The 21,674-nt window shown below is 44.1% G+C and overlaps 1 protein-coding gene across 6 annotated transcripts in view; it reads right to left on the bottom strand.

The window, feature by feature from the left end:
* WDR45B (WD repeat domain 45B) overlaps positions 1 to 21,674 on the bottom strand; it is an 830,957-nt gene that overhangs the window by 257,957 nt on the left and 551,326 nt on the right. For all 6 annotated transcript variants that reach the window (XM_078654716.1, XM_078654712.1, XM_078654713.1 and 3 more), the window contains one exon: positions 11,535 to 11,620. In XM_078654716.1, coding sequence (XP_078510842.1) covers positions 11,535 to 11,620 — 86 coding nt within the window. The remainder of the gene's footprint in view (positions 1 to 11,534; positions 11,621 to 21,674) is intronic.

Raw genomic sequence — 21,674 nt, 5'->3', positions numbered from 1 at the left:
TAACACACAGTGAAGTGAGATGACAGGCACTGATCTACATACATCTATCCCATTGGTTATTTATTTGTAATCCTAGTCCTGCATTGTGGGAATCTTTATTGACGGATGTTTAGCATTTATTTTCAGAGAAACCGAAAGCAGCTACAGCTGTTTGGCTTAGAAATATCCTTTTAGCTGATATGAAAGTCTATTCATATGTTCATTTAACATTTTTATTTGGACCCAGACATCAGGGAATATTTTGTGGTTGGCCAAGCTGCTTTTAGGAACTTATTTGCTTTAGTTTGATAGTTTTAGTGACATGAGGAATTGTACTGTCTATTTCAATACCAGCGCCAGAGTCTGGGTATGTAGTTAGTATCTGTATGTTTATCATTATCAATGAAGATCATAAATTGCAAAAGGTAAAGTTACTTACTTGTAATCCTAGTTATGCCTCGTAGCAATCTTTGCTGCAGTCATAAAAAACCCATCCTCTCCAACGACTTCAGTGTTCGAACAGCAGAACTCTCTTGACCTAACAAGTCATTACAATAGTATCATCTTACTGATGCTCATCTACCTTAACTTCTTTTTATTTTGTCAAGACTTCATAACTTTTTTCCCATAAAAGCAATCCAGGCCAAATTTGTGTATTTTTCCCCACATTTTGGGGATTCTAAAGGAGCCCAGACTAGTCGATTACCTGGGAAGGAACCGAGAAAATAGCCATGATATAGCATCATTTTGTTGAAAAAATGGGAAACAATGGAGTGCATAAAAGGGTATGTTCTTTTTAAATGGCTTCAAAAGGTTTGCTATGCTGGTATCTTCACCCTAGCTGCTTTCAGGACCAAACAGAGTAGTAAAGGAAAACTGCATTTTTATCATAGTTTTTAAATTTTTCTAAGTGGCGGGCCATTTTTCTAGTTTGTGTGTGTTTTCAACCTACTTGCAGTTTGCAGCAGAAAATAGTTGTGAAACCCATGCATGTACCTCGAAGGCTATTCACTTCTCAAAAGTATTCTAAATTCAACAAGGGGTCATTTATGCAGATCGCACATGATTTTCACAAAGAAACAAATTGTTGAAATAAAAAAATATGAAAATATGTAGGAAAAAATAACAATTGGTGACATTTTTAATTCTATTTTTTTGTCTCGATAGCTGATTTACAAAAGTAACATACTGTTACGTCTGGCTGACCCTTGACATTGCAGTGATATATAATGTTTGTTGTTTGTCCAAAGACATGCAACACCCAGAGTAAACAATTCCGCTGCAGCTTATGACATTTCATAGTGTACTGAATCATATTGTAAAATGTAAATAAAAATAGGAAGGAAGGTAACCAAGTTATTTTTTAAATATGCTCAAAATACTGAGTTTAGAAACTGTGGTCATGTGTACATCTCTGAAGTGTGGGTTTAGGTTTCAGAGGGCATTTTGTAAAATGTTTCTTTCTTTCACTTTGCTTAAAATTTGAAAGACATCTAATAGATACTAACAAATGTTTTAGTATTCTATGTTCCCAACACGTCTCCTGATAATAACGGTATGGCAGTAAAGTCAGTAGGCCTTTCACCTGCGACAGAAAAGGCTCCAAAACGTGATATAAAGACATTAAATTGCTGGTATGAAAAACTATTCTTTTTTACCATGTGACATCTGCAGACTTTGTGTCCAGTTTGACTGCCACCTAGGGAAATATTTCTAAAAACTAGACACCCAAGGCAGTCCAGAGCGGTTTGACTTGCACGCCCTGTAAAACTCAAACGTTGTCAAAATCACATATTTCCCTCGGGTAGCTGGGGGTAGAAAGACTTGCTCCAAAAACACACCCTCCCCCCACCCAAGGCAGATTGTTGGTGAACCTCTAAACCTCTATATCAGCCACCAGGCAGGGCGGTGGGTCAGAAAGATTGTTGCACCTCATTCAGGGGTGGGGGCTGGACTCAATACCAGGGTAGCCTGCACAGACCCCTTATTTTTTAAAATCCGATTATTCCCTGGTGTCTAGAGGGCTTTCTGTCGGCCCCCAGAGCAAATTAGATCAGAGGTTATTTTGCTGCATCTTCGCCGCGTACAGTATGCTGCGCGCCACAGCTAAATAAAAAAATTAATTCTGGATGCAAGGAGGAGCTTTACATTCAAGCCCAGACTTTAATTTTGTGTCTGGTGTTTTAAATAGAACACTTTTTTCAGCCCTGAATAGTTTAGCCCTTCTCAGCCAGCAGTCGGGCTCATGCAACTGTTCATCCATCCAGCTATGAGACCACTGACCAATCTGTCTCACCATTTCAACTTCAGAAGGAGAATTGCTGCCTCAGGGTCATCCAGCGTGCCAACAGACAAACTCGAAGGTTATTGGAACACATTTGAATCCTTTAGTAGGGAGGTCTAAGGGGTGAGATTTGTTAACAAGGAAATGACCAACCCCACACTTAAAGATCAGGATGAGATTTCAGGATTTAATCAAAACTGTTTTGGATGTTATGAAAGGACATTTTAATTAGATTTCCACCAGGGATCATAGGTTTCTAATGCATCTCAATTTCTGAAGTTAGGGGCTATTTTTCCAGTGACTCTGCCAAAGGTACTGAACTACTGTGGCGATGATTGGCCCCAATTTTATGAATTTAGGTAGGATGTGAGCCAGGGTAGTTGTAAACCGCAGCATCTTAACACTACACCATACACCCCGACCTACCTCAACCTGTCTCAACACTTGCCTCACCACTGTAGAATGGTTTGGGCAAAACAGTTCCTCTGCCACTACTGGTCAGACTCAACAACAAAAGGGCTGGCTGGTCTAGATCTACATTTGTCGATAGAAAAACTAGCCCCAGGGCCCTGAGTGGTGCTGTAAACACCACTTTGTATTTACCTTTTCAATGTGCTAACCCCTCTGGCATCAGTGTACGAGTACTACACCAACATACAAGCCCCAAATAGGATTAATAACTTTCGATATTTTTTTATGAGCAGGCTTTCTATCATATGGACAGTGATCAACATCTTATAATTTACCATGCAAGATCAATGTATGTGGGTGAATAACATTTTTAATATAGTTTTACCCAAACAAGCAAAACAATAAATTAGGATTTATATTCAATTACTAGCATGATCATACATTCAATGTTCTTCACTTTTTATATAATTATTTATTGCATTAATTACTAGCGTCAGGAGTTGTTACAGCTCTTGTAGGTACCATGTACAGAGTTCCTTTTCTACTCGACTACTCTGGTACCCTGTCTCACCACAGTCTTCCAGGACGCTGATGGAAGCCTCTTGCTTTTCTTATGCTTGGCTGTTTGTAATCAGCCTTCACTGGCCACCTATCTAGCACCAAATTACTTTGAATGTCCTGTGCTTGGTACACCGAGCCCACCAAGGAGGCTTTGCTCATGATGTAATTCAGAGGGATATCGAACCATACATTCCTGATTGCAAGCTGAGCCCCTTTAATTTGTAATTTTTCTTTGCCCAAGAGACCCTATAAGATATAAGTAAATAGCTGCCTTTCAGGCCTAAAAATCACTCTGTACAGAAGAATTTAAAATTGAAAGCGCATTTTAAAATGTTCCTAGAGAGAATGACAAAAGTCAAATGTTCATATTTTTGAATATAGAATGCATATCTGGGTTAAGCAGATACCTTGGAGATTTTAAGTAAGCGAACTTTGCCTTGAATTCTGGTGAACGGTCCCAGCTTTGAAAAGAACATTGAAAACGCTAAAAAAAACACAAAGGAAACACTGCAATGCTGGTACTGGATAGGAGAAAACCAGTCTGCAACCTGCTGAAACAGTACATATTTTTGCAGTTATCCATGTTTTAATACGGATATCATGTGCTTTGGTTGCCTTGTTGTGCGTTCTGGGTGCCATTAAATAACTCATGGTCGAATGCAGCTTCACGGATCTAGCACTAACTCTTTGGAATGCTCTCTAACGTACACTAAAGACCTACTTGTGTAGATATATTTACGGAGCTCTTAAAAAACGCGTTTGTATATATTTCTCACCCAGAAACTGGGGTATGTTTCTGGCAACTGGGTGAGACTCACTCGCTCATATAGGAACACCATACTCTATTACCAGCATCTTTTTTTTGTAATTATTATTTTTATATACTGTATACAATCATCAATACTGTTGGAGGGTGCACCACAACTGGTATAAATCGTTAGTACATTGCTATATATGTGCTTACCCTCTTGCTGGTTAGGTTTGATAGAGAAGGAGATGTAAGGTGGAAAGGACAGCAAAGTTAGAAATGAAAGAGAGAAGGGGATAGGATAGGCCGTTAGAGCAGTATACATTCCTGGTTTAACATTAGCGTCCCATAAATCAACTGCATTTCGTTTATCTCAACTAGAGGTTATTGAGTTAGTTTTCGAGACTCACCAAGGTTCATACTTAGGTTCAATCGTCTATGGAGGCTTGTAGGGGTCTAGGGTCCTGTCCAGAGCTTCCCACAGCCCCCTGGATGACGCTTTCCAGGGGGAGTACTGCAGCGTCATACGATCCGCTCCTCTGAGGTGAGGGACCCAGTTTATCCATCCTTGGTAGCTAGTTTTGCTAGTGTCTTTCCAGTTAGTTGCACCTGTTTAACCACAGCTGTCAGTAGTAGGTCCATTAGTTTCTTCTCTCTCTCAGAGAAGAGATCAGATAAAAGCTGTGGCAAGGGAGGCGAAATCCCTCGTTGGTTTGCATTTAAACACATTGTCTATGAAATCAAATACTCATTCCCAGAATACCTTGAGTGTTGGGCAATGGAAGATAAGGTGTGCTAGGTCCCCCTTCTCTATGTTGCAGTTCCAGCAGAGAGAATCCTCCCTGATGGCTAGTGTGTGTAGGCAGTCTGGGGTCCAGAAGGTTTTATGGAGTAGCCAGAATTTTGTTTGTGCTAAAGCTGGGGTGATCTTATTTCGTGTGGCTGAGGCCCACAGAGTTTTCCACTCATGGTCATTTAGCGGGTTGGATCTGTTTGTCCCAGTATTCAGTTGTTTTGGCATTAAGTTTGGTGGTTTTCAGGCGTAGTAGTTTGGATATTTGCGAGACATGATGCCCTAGTTTGTTGATGTTTGCTACAAAGCAGAAGATCGAGGGTTGGGTGCTGACTAGGTTTGTCTTTGAAAAGGCTGCTTTTATCTTTAGGAATCTGTATAGGTCTATGTCTTCTAGTTGGTGGATTGCTTTCAGTTCGGAGCATGTAATGGGGGATATTCCCCTCTCTAGTTGGTGTGGATAGCATATACCGTTTTCTATCCATGTCTCGTAGGTAAGACTTTCCCCCTTATATTTGATCCTGCTATTTGCCCACAGTGATTCTGACTTGGACCCTTTGAATCTAACCTCCATTTTCCTGCCAACTTTTAGGAGTGCTATTTTTGTGTTTTTAAAGATCGGTTTAGATGTGTGTGGGTATGTGTTTGCCGTTAGTAGATCTAGAAGGCTCAGTTTGTTCAGAATGGCTTTCTCTACCTGTAACCATGCTGGTGTGTAGCCGGGTCACTCATTGTGTTCCCTGTTTTGCTAGGAAGGCTAGTTGGAAAACTTTGAAGTCTCCTAGGTTCACCCCACCCTGGGATTTCGTTAGTCTCAGTTTCTTAATACTAATCCTTGCCTTCTTGCCCCGCTAGAGGAATTTGGTGAGCATGCTGTCTATTTTCCGATGGAAATCGTCTGTGAGCATCCCCACCATGTTATGAATTTCAGGGACCACGCCTCTAAAAGGTTCTTAACATTTTCTAGTAGGAATTTTTCGTTGTGACGTGGAGCGTTGATCAGGTCGGTACCAAAGTGTATTCCTAAGTACTTGATGTGTCCCGTCTGCCAAGATAATCCCGAGTCCCCTAGCGTGTCTCTCTTGCAGTAGATGTGTAACGGTTTGCATTCAGATTTTTGGGTATTTAGTTTGTACCCTGATAGTTTGGAGTATTCTGCTATTGTGGTCATCAGAGCCTTAATCGAGGGCTTTGGTTGTTCTGTTATTATCAGAATATCATCAGCGTAAGCGGCTAGTTTTACTACGGTACCCTTGATATCAACCCCTTTTATGTTATTGTTTAGTTTTATGTACTGAATAGGGGGGTCTAGGGCCAGAAGAAAGAGTACCGGCAAGAGTGGGCATCCTTGTCTGGTTCCCTGCTTCAGTTTGAAGGGGTCTGAGAGTGAGCTATTAAATGTAATACGGGCTGAAGGGGTCTGTACAGGGCCATGATCGTCCTAATATATGTCTCCCCCAGGTTGACGGCCTGCATGCATTGCTCTAGCAAGGACCAGGAAACCTTATCAAAGGCCATCTCTGTGTCTAGTGCAATCGCCACAGCCGGCTCTGGTTTCGTGGCAAGTTGTTCTAGTATATGGCAGAAAAGACGTGTATTGTCGCTAGACATACGGTTACGCATGAATCTACTTGGGCGTTACTTATTAATTTGGGTAGGACCGTGTTTAGTCTGACCGTCAGGATTTTGGCGTAGATTTTACAGTACAGATTGATGAGGGATATGGGTCTGTAGTTTTTGGTAGTAGGTGGTCTTTGCCTTCCTTAGGTATGACTATTATATAAGCCTCTGTCATGGACTGGGGTACTTCCCCTGTATTTACAGCCGGGTTGAAGACCCGTTTCATGGTGGGGTTAATTGGTTTAGAAAGGTCTTATAGAAGTCAGAGGTGTATCCGTCTGGTCCAGGGGCCTTATTTTTTTTAAGTGACTTGGTATTTCAATTTCCGTGTCGCTGATTTCCTGACCTAGCATTGCTGTGTCTGTGGAGTATAACTTTGGGTGCCCTAATCTGTATAGGTATCTTGTGCATTCTTCTTGGTTAAGTGTTTGCTCTGACTTGTATAGCTCTGAGTAGAATTCCTGGAATGTGTTGAGGATATCCTTGTGTCTTGTGTGTGTTTTGCTGTCTGAGTCTGTAATTGATGAGATGCTACTTGGTTGCGTTTGTGTTTCAAGTATGATGCCAGTAGTTTCCCCGCTCTGTTGGCTTCGCAAAGGTTAAGTGCTTTGCACTTGTTGAACCACAGCCCTACCCTTTTGCTAAAGATTTTATTGTATTCATACTTGTGCTGTGTTAGTGTGGATAGGAGTACATTGTCATTTGTGGTTTTTACGTGGCCTAGTTCTAGCTTTTTTATTTCTTCCTTGAGTTGGTTTATTCTCAAGTTCATCTTTTTGTTTATTCTTGCCTTATTTCCGATCGTTGCTTTTAGGGCCTCCCACAGTGTGGTGACGCTAGTCTCTGGGAAATCATTGTGGTATAGGTAGTCCGTTATGGCTTCCTCGATTTTTGTTTGTTTTCTGGATCTGAACTAATTTCCCTGTTAAAGCGCCATCTTCTAGGGACCGCTTCGTTGTGACAACCGCTTAGTTTTAGGCTAATGGCTGAGTGGTCTGAGATTAGTCTTGGTGCTATATCTGATTGTTCTATCAGGTGCGTGTGTACCCCCGATATTAAAACGTAATCTATTCTGATGTAGGAATTATGTGGGTTGGAGTAGAAGGTGTAATCTCTGGTATCAGGATGTTGTAGTCTCCATGCATCTTTGAGGTTGAATTTGGTGCAGATGTTCTGTAGTGCGGTGTGAGATTTGGTGGGGTGGTATAAGCAAGAGGGTTATCTGTCTATTATATGGTCAAGCGGGATGTTGAAATCCCCTGCTACGATCGTGAGCTCGACCTGAGGGAGTTTGTCTAGTGTGTCTGACACTTCCGCCCAGAATGCAGGGTCGTCTGTATTAGGGCCATGTGGAACCGCTCCTCACCTCTTGACAGGTTTGTTATTAGGAGTCTGCCCTCCTTGTCTTGGGAGTGGGAGTCTATCGAGATCTTTGATCTCTTGGATACTAGAGTCAGGACTCCGCGTTTCTTTTTGTCTGCTGGTGAGCAGGCAGTATGCGCTATCCATTTGGCTCAGACTATTTTGACATCTTCCTCAGCTAATTTTGTTTCCTGTAACAGGAGTATATCGCCTTTGGACTTTGCTAGGTAGTCCACTATCTTCCTGTGTTTAATAGGGTGGTTTAAGCCCTTGACATTGAAGGATATTATATTAAGGTCTGCGGTCAGGGTGAATGTTTTGTTACTAGCCATCTGGTGTAGTGTGTTGCGGTGGTTCTGTGAGGCTAACACTTAAGGATCTGCGGCGTCGCTTGTATGCTGGTGTCCCTGTGTGGCCCCTTGGCGTTATGTTTTGATTTGCAGGTTTTGTCCAATGTCGTGTGCAGTGACGTATAAGGTGTGGAAAGAAGAAAAGATTGAAAAATAGAGAGTACATAAAGCTGAGATACACTAGTGCGGCCCCCCTCCCCAATTCACTCGTATGTCGGAGGTGCGACGGCAGGATCGCCATTTTGCCTCCCGGAGACATGTTGTCTGGTAAGTCAACTTGCAAACTCCATTGTCAGTCTTGTACAGAAGGACTGACGAGTGTATACTTGGTGTTGTGTTCAAGGGAACCAAAGTAAAAGGATACGCTGTCTTTCCTGAGTCTTCCTTTCATCTGCTGTGGTTGGGTGTTGGTTAGTATCGCAAGTAGGCGTAAGTAGTTGTTATGTCTTTACGAGGTAAGTCTTGTTTTGAGGTAGTTTCTGGCGTCTGTGATACGTTGCAGAGGCATTGATGTCTCTTTTTCGAGACTGTATATTTGAGGAGCCTCCCCTCCAACCCCCCGGTGTTCAGTTCCGGCGAGGGTCCTCTCTTTGCTGTGCCGTGCTGTGAGGTGTCCCTGGTCTGGGTTGTTGGGCCGTCCAGGTCGCAGGCCAGGTCTTTTGGGTCAATAAAAAAGTGTTTTTTCTCCTTGTCTATTATCTTGAATTTTGCGGGAGCTACAAATGAGAATTGAATGTTTTTACTCTTCAGTCTTTGGCGTAGGGCTAGAAAGCCTTTCCTGGTGTCGACTGTGGATTTAGAGTAGTCCTGTGTGAGGATGATCTTGTGGCCCTTCCAGTTGATCTGGTGGTTTTTGCGTGCATAGTTAAAAATGTCCTCAGTGTGTTGTGATCTTAGTGGTTTGCATATGATAGGCCGAGCGGTTTGGGACGTTGAATGTTTGAAAGCTGGGATTCTGTAGGCTTTGTCTAGCTCGAATTGGCGGGTGAACTTTAGATTGGTGAGCTTGTGGATCAGGTCTTGAAGGAATGTTGAGCAGGACCCGGCAGCGTCCTCCGCCCCTTCTGGGATCCCTAGCATGCGGATGTTCCCCCTGCGGTTCCTGTCTTCCATCTTCGCTGCCTGCTTTTGTAGAGCCCATGTTACCTCTGATATTGCCTTCACTTCTTTGCTCGCGTTGTGGGTATAGTCTTCCACGTCGGTGATCCTTTGCGCCGCCGCTGTCAGGCTAATGTTCACTGAGTTTAGGTAGGCTCTGACTGCCGCAATCTCTAGTTGGATTGTGTCTGTGGTGAGTTTTGTGGTTTTCACCAGATCATGCACTTGCGCTAATTTCTTTACAATCATTTCCAGGGTGCTGTTTATATCCAGTTTTTGTTTGATCGGTAAGTCCGATGGCCCTGGTTCGCTTTTGCTCTTCTTCAGTTGCTGCTGCTGTAGCCTCATTTCTCTGTCTGCCATTGTGCTTTGCCTGCTATGTTTGTCTACTTTATCTTCCCTGCTCTCTTGGTGTCGCTCACTGTGCGTCCTTTTGTGTGGATCTCTTCTCTCCTCGCACCTCTCTGTATATCCCCCGTTCTTTATGCGAGCTTTGTCACTCTTATTTGTTGTCAGTTTGTTCGGTTCCAGAACTTTTTTGCATGTACCGCCTCTCTGGGGAGTTGCCTGGATGCTATGACCTGTAGGGTGTATCCCCCTTTTCATGTGATCTTGTGCTTGTTGACACTCAGTGTGTTGTGGACCTTAGTTATCTTGGTGCTGTGAACGCTTCCCTTGTTTCTCTAGACTGCTGAGCGCCCCTTGTTTCCCTATTTGTTCCTTGTTGTGTCGTCGTGAGCTATGAAGTCTTGTAGATCGTTAGGCTGCTCTTATTTTGCGTCTTGTCCTCCCAATGTAGCAGTAGCGCTGCCTGCTTGTTTCTGCCTCATGTACTTGATGTGCAACCGTTACTGTTACTCACTCGCTTGATTTTCTTCCTACAGTCCTGGGCCGCCCTCCTCAGCGCTGATTGAGTTAGCCCCTCATTTTTCTTTTTTTTCTTTTCGCCTTTGGTTATTAGGCAGCTTCACTATACGTTTTTTGCCCCCAGGTGTGCGCCCGCTGCTGTTACTCGCTTATGTTATGTTCGCCTTTAGGCGTGTAACTGTCTTGGGTGGACTTCCTTACTTCTGGCGAGGCAACCAGTGTCTTTTTTTACCACTCTTTTGCCCCCAGTGCTGTGGCGTTGGTGAGGCTGCGCGCCTGTGTCTGCGACTGTGTGCTATAATAGTCCTTCCCCTCCTCAGCGCTACTTCTACCGGTCTCGGCTCGGGACTCATTGTGGTGGCGCCATCTTGCTTTCACTTTCCCATTTACTCCGCTACGCGCCCCAGGCGTGATTTTTGTCCCTTCCCAGCGTCTAGCTGCTTGGGGGTGTGTGGGGACCCGAGGCGCTACGTTTTCGATGCTTGGAGCGCCTGTGCTCTTATGTACAAAGGGGACCTTCTGTCGTTTGCGGCGCGCCATTTTGGTTTGTTTGTGCGCGCTATGCTGAGCGGGAGTTTGCCCCCGTTTCAGTTTTGCTTTCCAGCCGGTAGCGCTAGGTCGTGCAGGGTGAGCCCGCATTTCAGACTTAGGAGTTACTTTTGGGTTAGGGCTTTGGTCTGGCCGTCCGCTCTGTCCCCCGCACCCATTCGGCAGCATGGCGGTGCTGGGCGCACACTGTTCTGCGGATCACAGGCTCGCGCTCACCTCATGTGTTTGAGTTTCCCCACCTCCTGACCGGGTGTCAGTTAATGTCGGGTATTGCAGGGTCGGTGAGATTTTGTTGCCCCTGTAGGTAGTGGAGACTTTTTCCGTCCCACCACAACTCAGTTGTGGAGCCCTTTCCCGTCTCAGCGCGGCTTCACTGTAACACTGACCCGTTTCGATTTCACAGCCGCCATCTTGCTTCCTCTCGCGACGGACTACCGCGCGCTAAGTTGCTTTTCTCCTTTTCTGTTCTTGTCTAGCTCCTTGGGGCTGGCAGCATTGCAAGGCTCTGGGGTTCCGAAACTCAGAACTGCCTTCCGTGAGGTTGAGTCATCGGGATTTAGCAGAGCATTTGGCTTTGTTGTCTCCGTTACGGCACAACGGCAGGATAAGGCAGCCATTAGCTCTGCCGTCCAAGCCACCCCCCCCCCCCCCCCCCCCCAGCATCTTTATTGAGCTAATATGGTCCCATAACATGATATAATGACATTTTGCCTTCGTTGTGCCTCTCATCTGAGATGGGATTGTTCCACTATCATATTACAACTATAAGTATTTGCAAGGATGAAAGGCGCAATCTTAAATGTGAAATCATTAATCACTGAAAGAAATCTAGAGTTTTATTAACTGGAAAAGCAGTCCTGCAAGCAAAGAAATCAAGATACTAATCTTAGCGCACTAAATGTCACTATTTACCAATAAATACTTGCAGCTTGCGACCCTCTTCGTAGCTCCTGGATTATCTGCCCAGATGAAGTATCAAATATTCGTACAAGGGTTCCCTGGAAAGAAAGACAAATGTGATTGAAAAAAAATTGTTTTACGTTCTATTGTGTACTGCTTTAAAATACAGAGCATAGCCATCAGTAAACTGAATCTCATATGATTTGTAAATAAAAGTTTAGGAAGGGTCTTTCAGAGATACTAGAATAACTTCTGGCTCAGGGGCTCGAAACACATCTGACCAACATGGACCTAGCATTATCAACCTTCCACAGGCAAGCATGGGATGTGACGAGACCCTGACAACTATTGAATTTAGTATATGACTTATTGTGCAACTGCCTGTTAGCCTTTCAGAGGCTTGGCTGATAAGTGACTGGCTTTGCATTGGTGTACGATGCTATCAGAAACATTAAGTAGGCATGTGAATGAATATAACTGAACTCTAATGGTCTTTGAAAGGCAAACTGAACATATGACCTACTCTTCTCCACCCCTACGTACTTTTTGGGTCGAAGCTTACCACAGAGCACAGTTGTCTGGATTGCTAATGACATCTTGGGGACATTCTGAAAGCTTCCCTGGGAATATATTCCACCCATTGCTTAATGGCTTTGTGTTTTGGAACTCACATTTGCTTGCTTTCTATTTGCTAGCTTTATTTGTTTTAGGCTGTCCAGCTCGAGTTCGTCCCTTCCATGAGTGATAGCCTATTTACGATATCCTTTCACCAGAGCTCGATTTCTGTAAACAGGCCATAAAATCTTGTTCTTATCTTGTCACATTTGCTATGCATTCAAAGACAGAGGTCAAAGGTTAGGTTCTGTGTTCCGAAGGAGCTTGGTGTTTACTTTTCTATCAGTGCCTTCAAAATGAGAGGAATTTTATTGTGCCAATCATACCGGCTCATTTGGGTGTGCTGGACGGAAGGCTGTACGTTATTTTTTTCTAGCACACAAGAAAATGTAAATGTCTGTAAAGGAACTGTGCAGAATATATCAGAATATGAGAAGCACAAATGGAGCATATTTTTGGGAAATTCTGAAGTGTAGTGAAGAAACAATTTAATACGAAACAATACTATACGTGTTCGCTGTATACTTTTATCTGTAAAACTGTATGTGTAAAAGTAATGATCCTTTCAATTGAAGATGTGTTGTCTGTAAAGGCAGTGCGCTACCACACCATGCATACTCCACATTAGCCCACTCCACTCAACACCCCTCCATACCACTTCACTCTACGTCAATCCACACTACCTCACAGCACTCTACTCTGCACTACTCCACTCTACGCCTCTCGACTCTACTCTGCACCACCCTACTCTATGCCAATGCACTCTACTCTACTATGCACCACTACACTCTACACCACTCCATTCTAGGCAGACCCCCCCCAGGATATAGTGGCATGGATTCGCAAATTTAGCGGCACAAAAATGGAAATTTAGCAGCACAAATATGGAAATTTAGTGGCAATTTTGCGGCATTTTATTTGCCCGTTTTTCCTACAACAAACACAGATATCTTAGCTTTTTTAGTTATTTAACAACATGAAGCTATGTATATTTGGTTTATTTACAATGTAGACACTTTGTTTCCCTCGAAAAGCATGTACAGATATTCAAGTGTATCTCTGGATATGGTTTGGGAATTCTCAACATGTGTCAAATCCTGGTGCTGGTCGTGGGGAAATGAAGTGGTGAAGTATTCCAGGGGTGTGACGTCATTGGACAGTCTGCACCATTGGTCTCTTGAAGTGCGTGCTCTGCTTGTCGAACCAGACCTGGAGTAGGTGATGGCGTGACCGAGCGAGATGTCAAATGCAGAGTTCACCCGAGTCCACGGTGATGCACACCCTTTGGCTCACGGCCCTACTTATGCCTCGTCGTGATGGACGGTCAGGCGCGCAACACCCATTGGGCGCACGGGGCTTTAGCCCCCCACCCCCGTCGTGTGTGTCAGCCCGGCCTGACACGTCTTCATGGGCTGGCTGCGTAATGCAGCGAATCAAAAAGACTTGCGTCGCTCCCCTACTCTAATTTTTTGTAAATTTTGCGGTTAAAATTTACAGAATGTTTCTGTCCATCCTGGCTAACCTAATCCAGTGATAGTGTCAACTCATTTATGGTTACAATATGCCAGCAGTGCACCTGGAGTGCCTAGCGTAAACCATATAATCTGCCAATTTGCCTGTCCAGCCCCCTTTTTAGACTTATATTTGATAACACACAAGAGATGTAGACCATAGATTTATAACAGTATTTCGAGAGTGTATTATATTTGTGTGCATCTCACCTGTGGCATTTTTTTCTATGCAATACATATGGGGCCAGATGTAGGTAGGGATTTACCGGTCGGTAACGGCCGAATTCGGCCGTTACCGACCGGTAAAAGGAATTTGAGATGTAGGGGCAAATTATTACAGAATCGGTAAATTTACCGATCGGTAAATTTACCGATTCTGTAAATTACCGAATCGGTATTTTTACCGATTCGGTAATTTTGAGATGTTGGTGGGACTCTACTGAGTCCCACAAGCCTTACAGAATCGGTATTTTACCATCAAATTCAATTTGATGGTAAAATACCGATTCCGGTGTGCATGCACATGTGTGCATGCACACCTATGCCATATGACAGGCAGACCTGCCCTTAGGGCAGGTATGCCTGCCACATGGCACCCGAGCCTCTTTTGGGGGTGCCAGAGGGTGTCAAAGTGACACCCCCTGCACCCTTGTGACATTCGGTATTTACCGATTCGGTAAATACCGAATCGGTAATGCCCATGCATTCCTATGGGGGGGGGGGGGGGGGTGGACGGCGCACAGCCAATAAAAGGCATTGTTTGTTTCGCTGTCTCCCGGTAGAGACACTTTTTTGTAAATATCGCGGCCAATATGGTTATTATCGCGCCCATCGCGGTAATCTGCCGATTTCACGATTTTTTCGTGAATCGCGAAATCGCGATAAACTGGAGGGTCTGTCTAGGCCACTCCACTCTACTATGCACCACTCCAACTGTACTCTGCAACACTGCACTCTATGGCACTACACTCTAAGTCAATGCACTCTACTCTGTACTACTCCACTCTACTCCAGTGCACTCTGTGCTACTCTAATCTGCACCCCTCTACACCACTGCATTCTAAGACACTCCACTTTGTAACACTTGCACTCTTCGCCACTGAACTCTCTGCCACTACACTCTACACTGCACCACTCTACTGAACACTACGCCTCTACTCTGCACCACTCTACTCTATGCCAGAGCACTGTACCCCCATTGACTATACTATGCACCACTGCACTCTATAGCACTCCACTCTACTCTATAATACTGCACTGTACACCAATACACTCTGCATCACTTCACTCTGCGCCACTCCACTCTATGCAACTGCACTCTACACCTCTTCACTCTAATTTACTTAGCACCATTCTACTATACACAACTGTGCTCTAAGCTACTGCACTGTACACTGCTTTACTCAAAACCAATAGACTTTACAACACGGCACTTTACGCTAACCACTCTGCATCATTGCACTCTACGCCACTATACTCTACAGCACTCTAATACACTGCATGCTATGCCACTCTACACCATTTCACTCTATGTTACTCTACTCTATGCCACTGTACTCTACTCTGCACCACTGCACTATACGTCACTGCTCTCTACACCGCTCTACTCTGCACTGCTCTACAGCAATGCACTCTACACCACATCACTCTCTGCCATTGAAATCTCGACCACTCTACTCTGCATCAGTGCACTCTACTCTCCATCACTCCACTCAACGTCACTCTAATCTACTCTGTACCACTGCACTCTACTTTACACCTCTGCACTCTACCCTGCACTACTCTACTCTAAAATAATCTACTCTATCCCACCAAACTCTATCCTGCACCACTTCACTTTACGTCCCCGCACTCTACACCAATGCCCTCTACACCACCTTACTCAAAACCAATGCACTTTGTGCCACTGCAATCTACACCAATTTACTCTGTCCTTTAAGCCACTTCACTTTAGGCCACTCTACGACACTCCACTGTATGACACTCCACTCCACTATAGGATGCTCTTCTCTATTAAACCCCACTTCACTCTATGACACTCTGCTCCACTCCATGCTATTCTACGACACTACTCCACTCTACAACATTCTACGCCACTCCATGCCATTTTACTCCACTCTATTCTACGACACACAACTCCACTCTATGCCACTCCACAACAATCTACTCTGCTCTACGCTACTCTAGTGTTATGTTTCATACAGGTGCCCGATATAGGCTCAGGTAGTAACCAGACATTTTGCCTATATTTCCCCTGACATTACACTGCATAACAGTTCTTAGTATTGACCTTTTACCTAGTTACTGTAACATGGGGTTTTCTCCAAAAGCTAGCCTCATTCATTATGCATGAGGATTCTTAGAATCTCAGCAGGACTACCATATCCTGCATAATAACTACATATCAGGGTCATTCCTTCAGTTATCTTAGTCCGACATGACACAGCAAGGTAGATCCACTGAGGGTACCACTTTGGGTATATAACCACCACATCTTTGCTGAGGCAGGGAGAGGAGAAAAAGGACCTCCATGCTGACACACTGACGCAAGACGCTGAGGTTCCTGCATGCAGACACTTCAGCTTGCAGTGGTCTGACATCCCTACTGGGGTGTCAATCTCGAGACCAAGACGGGGTCCCACAGTCTCTCACTTCAGGTAATGTGGTTGGCTTTATCCTAGGGAGATTCTTGGCTCTACACCTACATACGTGCTAGGTATTTTTATACCTGCCTGTATTCATTGTTTTATCACTATGGTAGGAATCTACCATCTTTTTACTCTATTGGAGCTGTTATTCATCTACATATGTTTCTTTCTTATGGTTGTTTCAGCATACCTATTTAACACTAGAATGACGCTGGTCTAATAAATTCTTATTGAAAAAGTCCCCCATTTATTCTGTGTTTCTCTCCAAGACAGAGTAAGCGTGAGTGGCTGAGCGAAAAGTACTGTACAGTTTCTAAGATTCCTGATGAGAAGGAGATGTCATGTTCGATAGTTGCCAAGAACTATTCTCTCCTTGGTAAGAGTAGTTTTACAGTGGCACTGTGAGCTAGCTGTTATGCAGGTGAATATACCCGGTGGGGGTGTCTGGAATCAGTCTTGACACCAATCCCACAGTCTATGTTGTCTAAACGCGCAGATCCTATATAGGTTTATAGGAACTACACAACACTAGAGCGGTTGACCTCGAAGCTGGGGAACTGGATTCGAGTCTCGGCAGGGAAGCTCAACATCCTGTGATCACTTAATCTACTTGTGCCTAACAAAATGAATGTGTCCGACTTTAACACAACTGGTGCTCATGTAAAGCGCTCCGACACCTTCGGGTAAAAAAAAAATAAAAAAAAATCTACTCTACACATACTACTACAATCTATGCGACACCCTCTACGCCACTGCACTCTGATTTATGCAATTCAACTTCACGCCACTAATATCTACGCTACTCCACTTTACATCCTTCCATTCTATGACACCCTACTCCCTTCATGACGATCAATAACACTCAACTCCACGCCACTCCATAGCACGCCACTCTACTCCACAACCCTCCACTTCACGACATTTTACTCCACTCCCCGCCACTCTCCTTTACACCACTAATGTTTAGCCATGCTCAACAGCAGCCATGCTGGTGTACAACAGGGCTAGAGCAAATTGGCAAAGCCAATAGCTCTTGCATAGGTGAGACCTGTTTGCTTTATCAATGCTTGTTGAAAGCATCAAGTCATCTCCTGAGTCTGCAGGACATTCAGCTGTCAATGCCCTGCATGTGAGCATAGTGCTTCAATACTGTTTTATGGATGCGAAACACTCTACTCAGAAGTGAGCACTTGTTTACCAGAGCTGTTAGTAGGACCAATACACTCAATGTTGAGGTCCTCTATAGAGAGGAGGGGGTCTCAGAAATAGTGGGTGGTTAAAACTCCCAAATCTGCTCAACTTGTGAATCATAGGCGAGTACTCTCCAGTGCCTGAGATCTGGATAGAGCTACTGGTGTTGACTCCAAACCCCGACCACCAATTGCCACTCCATAACAGTAGGCACAATGCCAGGAGATCGGATTCAACAAGGCACGAGTAGCCATCCCCACCTGCTTCCTCCACCACAAGTATCTCATCTGATTATTGCCATTGCACATTAGACACACAGCTCAGAGCCATTTAAAGGCATGGGGAAAGTGGACAATTAACCTGGGCTCCTGTTTCTAAAGGGTCTCTGATAAAGTGATTGCTACACTCGGAAGTCAAGCCAGAGAACGGTGTGCATACATTTTTTTTTTTAATTTGCAGCTTCGCATACTCAACACATGGTATGCATGCTTTACCTGCCCAAAGTTAACCATCACTCTTTCAAGCAGTTGGCAACTAAAGTATTTCTTCTCACTTAACTTACCTCACCTCTTTCACTTTACCTTACTCTACCTATCTCAACAGTTCTATGTACTTGCACTCTCTCTATTTAAACTCTCTCTCCATCTCACCGAGGTCAACCTCACATTTCTCTCAATGTACCAATCTCTACCCATGTCTCATGGCCTCAGTTCCCTCTTACTACCATTCTCTGAGCCTCCCTTAATATGTATTCTGCTCCCCCACCTCAACGTGTGTCTACCTCACCTCCATGTCAGCCTACTGCTCTGATTCTATCTCATACCTCTGTATTTTTCCTCCATCTCATTCACCTTTCTCAACCTCATCTCTCATCATCATCATCAAAGAGTATTTATTTGGGCAATCGTGTCCATAAATGACACAAGTCAATACACTTGAGGGTAATCATAAAACAAATTAGAAACAACATCATGATCCCCCGGCATTATTACGTAACATTGTTGTGAATGTATCTAGGACCCTATTTGAATATTCCCGATTCATGCCCTTATGTGGTTATAACACAACATATCCTTATAAAGGCATAGGAATCATATCCATATTTAGTCATAACCAATGCAGTCCAAATACGGCAAGGCTACTCCCATAGACTCCTAAAAAGTACAATGCGTTCTTTAAACAAACCAAGCCTCCAGCAGCCCGGGAAATCCCCCTGCTTTTGTTTTGATTTGAACAAGAACTCCTGGAGTCCAGAAAGAACTGTAAGTTCTTAGTGACTTCTTATGTCCAACCTTACGTCATACTCGGTACCTTCCAGGTATAAATATACCAACGTTGCCTTAAGCAAACACACGGTGTTTTGGAGCAGAGCGGCTATCTACTTGCCCGAAGCCCAGCTGATGCGAGAGCCGAAGGAAGCCGACCCTTCCATTGACGCACTGAGAGAGACGCTGTCTTTTCTCCTGCCGAGAAATCCAGCTCCAGTGTTTCCAGTCACCCTTACGGGTTTCTGGGAGATCGAGTCCTGAGACACGAGATACAAGACCTCCTTCATTCTATAACCAAGGAATGGAGCTGATTAGATCCTTAAGAGAATTCTTGATGCAGATTCTTGGCAAAAACTAACTTAACTTAAACTGCAGCTTACTTACTCCCTCCCACGTACTAGGCTTAGGTTAGGTACACCGGGGTAGGCGTATCTTAGAAGCACCAGTTGAGTACGTTTAGTCAATGATTTTATGTATGTATATATTTTATCCATTTTAAGTATCATATTACTCAGAAACCATATCAATGCTTTTACAGTATTATTTCATAATACTCCTTTTACTGTACGCACTTTACTTTATGACAAGTATTGCAATTACGGCAATTCACTTCTGAGAAATTGGACTGCTCAATAAATAACTTTTATTGAAAACACCCGTCTCTCTATTTCTCTGCACTCTGGTGAAACTAAGCATGCACAATTGACTGAGTGAAATAGATGTCTATTGTTTTCACACGACTCTGGAGATATACTCCTTGTTCTGGGGGGAGCAAAGTGGTCATGTTTATGTGGTTGTCAGAAGATAATCCCTTCTTGTATAAATCAGGAAAGTTAACTCCTTCCTGTTCATTCAAGAAAGTTTCTAGTGACCTCTGAGCTAGCTGGCATTCATAATTAAGTCTAATATATTCAATAGAGACCTAGTCGACCTCAGTCCTACGTCTAAACTATCGTTTATGTTATTCCAATGCGCAGAGCCTATTGGGAATATAGGAACTACACTACATGGCGCCCAACGTTTGGTAAGGCGATAATCTAACACTAGATACTAGAATAACTCAGTCATGCTTTTCACACAGACCCGTAAAAACTCCAATAGACGTCTGGAGTGGGTGAAAGGTTAATATCCGCCGGAACTTAGTAGGATGAGAATCCTATGTATTAGTTTTTGGTTTAGTCAACTTTGAAGGATACAGTGTTCCAAAATATTGTGCACCTAATCTTTGTTTCCTTGAAACTTGCTCTGCAGAATTATAGTCAATAAATTTATTATTTAATTTATTTAAAACATTTATAAAGCGCAACTATCACCTTGCAGGTATCCTGGCGCTGAGACAACTCTTTAAGAAGGATGCACTGGGAGACAACAGTTGAGTAATTGATAGTTAACATTTTGGATACAGCCAGGTTTTGACCCGTTTCCTAAAAGGGAGAAGTTTGGTTATTTGACGGACATCCAAAGGCAGGCTGTTCCAGAGTTTTGATGCAGTAACCCTGAAAGATCTTCCTCCTGTCCTGACTTTTTTAAATCTTGGTACTTTAACAAGACAGGCTGTCGTGGATCTGAGGGCTCTGGTTGGAATGTACCATTCAAACATAGATTGCAAAGGAGCGGGCCCAACTCAGTGCAGAGCTTTAAAAACAAGGCAGAGAGATTTAAAAGCAACTCACTGTTTCAAGGGGAGCCAGTGAAGCTCAGCCATTGCCGCAGTGGCCGAGGATCTCCTAGGCCATCCCAGGGCCAGTTTAGCGGCAGCTGATTGAACTCTTTGGAGTCTGTCTAACAGCGCAGACGGAGCCTCGAGCAGCAGCGCATTGCAATAGTCAAGGCGACTGAGGATAGTACACCTGGCTATTAAGGCCCGGGCCTGCAAGGGAAGGAGTGGAAAGATCTTGCGGAGTGACCGAATAAGGACAGTGCAGGTGAGCACTGTTTTCGCAACCTGGGCTTCCATGGTGAGCTTATTGTCTATCATAACACCCAGATTGCGAACGGTGGTGACCGGCTGTGGTTTTTCCAGAGTTTCAGGGGGCCAAAACTCTGCTGGGAACGGGCGGGGGATCCGACTTCAGGGCACAGAACAGAACCTCGGTTTTGGCGGTGTTGAACTGTAAGGAATTCTTGTGTAGCCAGCAAGCCGTGTCTCGCAGACAGTCATGAAACGACTCCAAAGGAATAGATTCCTCACCCTCCCAGGAGAGGATGAGCTGAGTGTCATCGGCATAGTTAATTGCTCTTAGCCTGTGGGATTTTATTAACGTAATCAGAGGTTTTAGATACACGTTAAATAGAATCGGGCTTATGGACGAGCCTTGAGGCACCCCGTGGGTCACCGGGGAGAAGGCTGATTGATACGGGGGGAGGGACACGGCCTGCTTCCTATCCCGCAGGAAGGAGTGAAACCAATGCAGGGCAGTGCCACCCACCCCAGCCTCTTTTAGTCTCTCCAGCAGAATCATATGGTTGACCGTATCGGATGACGACAGAGAAAGAGAGTAATTAGCAGCTCAACCTTTAGCGGAAGACACAAGTCTTCGGCAAGATGACCCGGATGCTATACTCATCCCAGTCAATGTAAGAAAAACTATGACTATTAAACTTATAGAAAATGGACTATCACCAAGAGGTGGTACAGTCATATTTGTGGTAGAGGCCCATGAATATCGCCAGACAGAGGTATTCTATTCCTGGATACATTTTCCAGCAGCACACGCTGTAACACACGATTTCCACTACTAGAAAAGTAGGGGAATCTCCAGAGGAATACGCTCCTTTCGAGGACGTTGAAATTCCACTAACATACCAAGAGCACCTGCTCTGGTTTAATGGCGCCCTAAAACATCTAAATCACATTACCAGGCTCGGTCCACTAGGTAGACCAGGAGCCACATGGCCGGTTCTAGCCAGCTATACACC

Source organism: Lissotriton helveticus, chromosome 7 (genome assembly GCF_964261635.1).
Source record: "Lissotriton helveticus chromosome 7, aLisHel1.1, whole genome shotgun sequence".
Lineage (NCBI taxonomy): Eukaryota > Metazoa > Chordata > Amphibia > Caudata > Salamandridae > Lissotriton > Lissotriton helveticus.
This window is presented reverse-complemented; position numbering and strand designations above follow the sequence as displayed.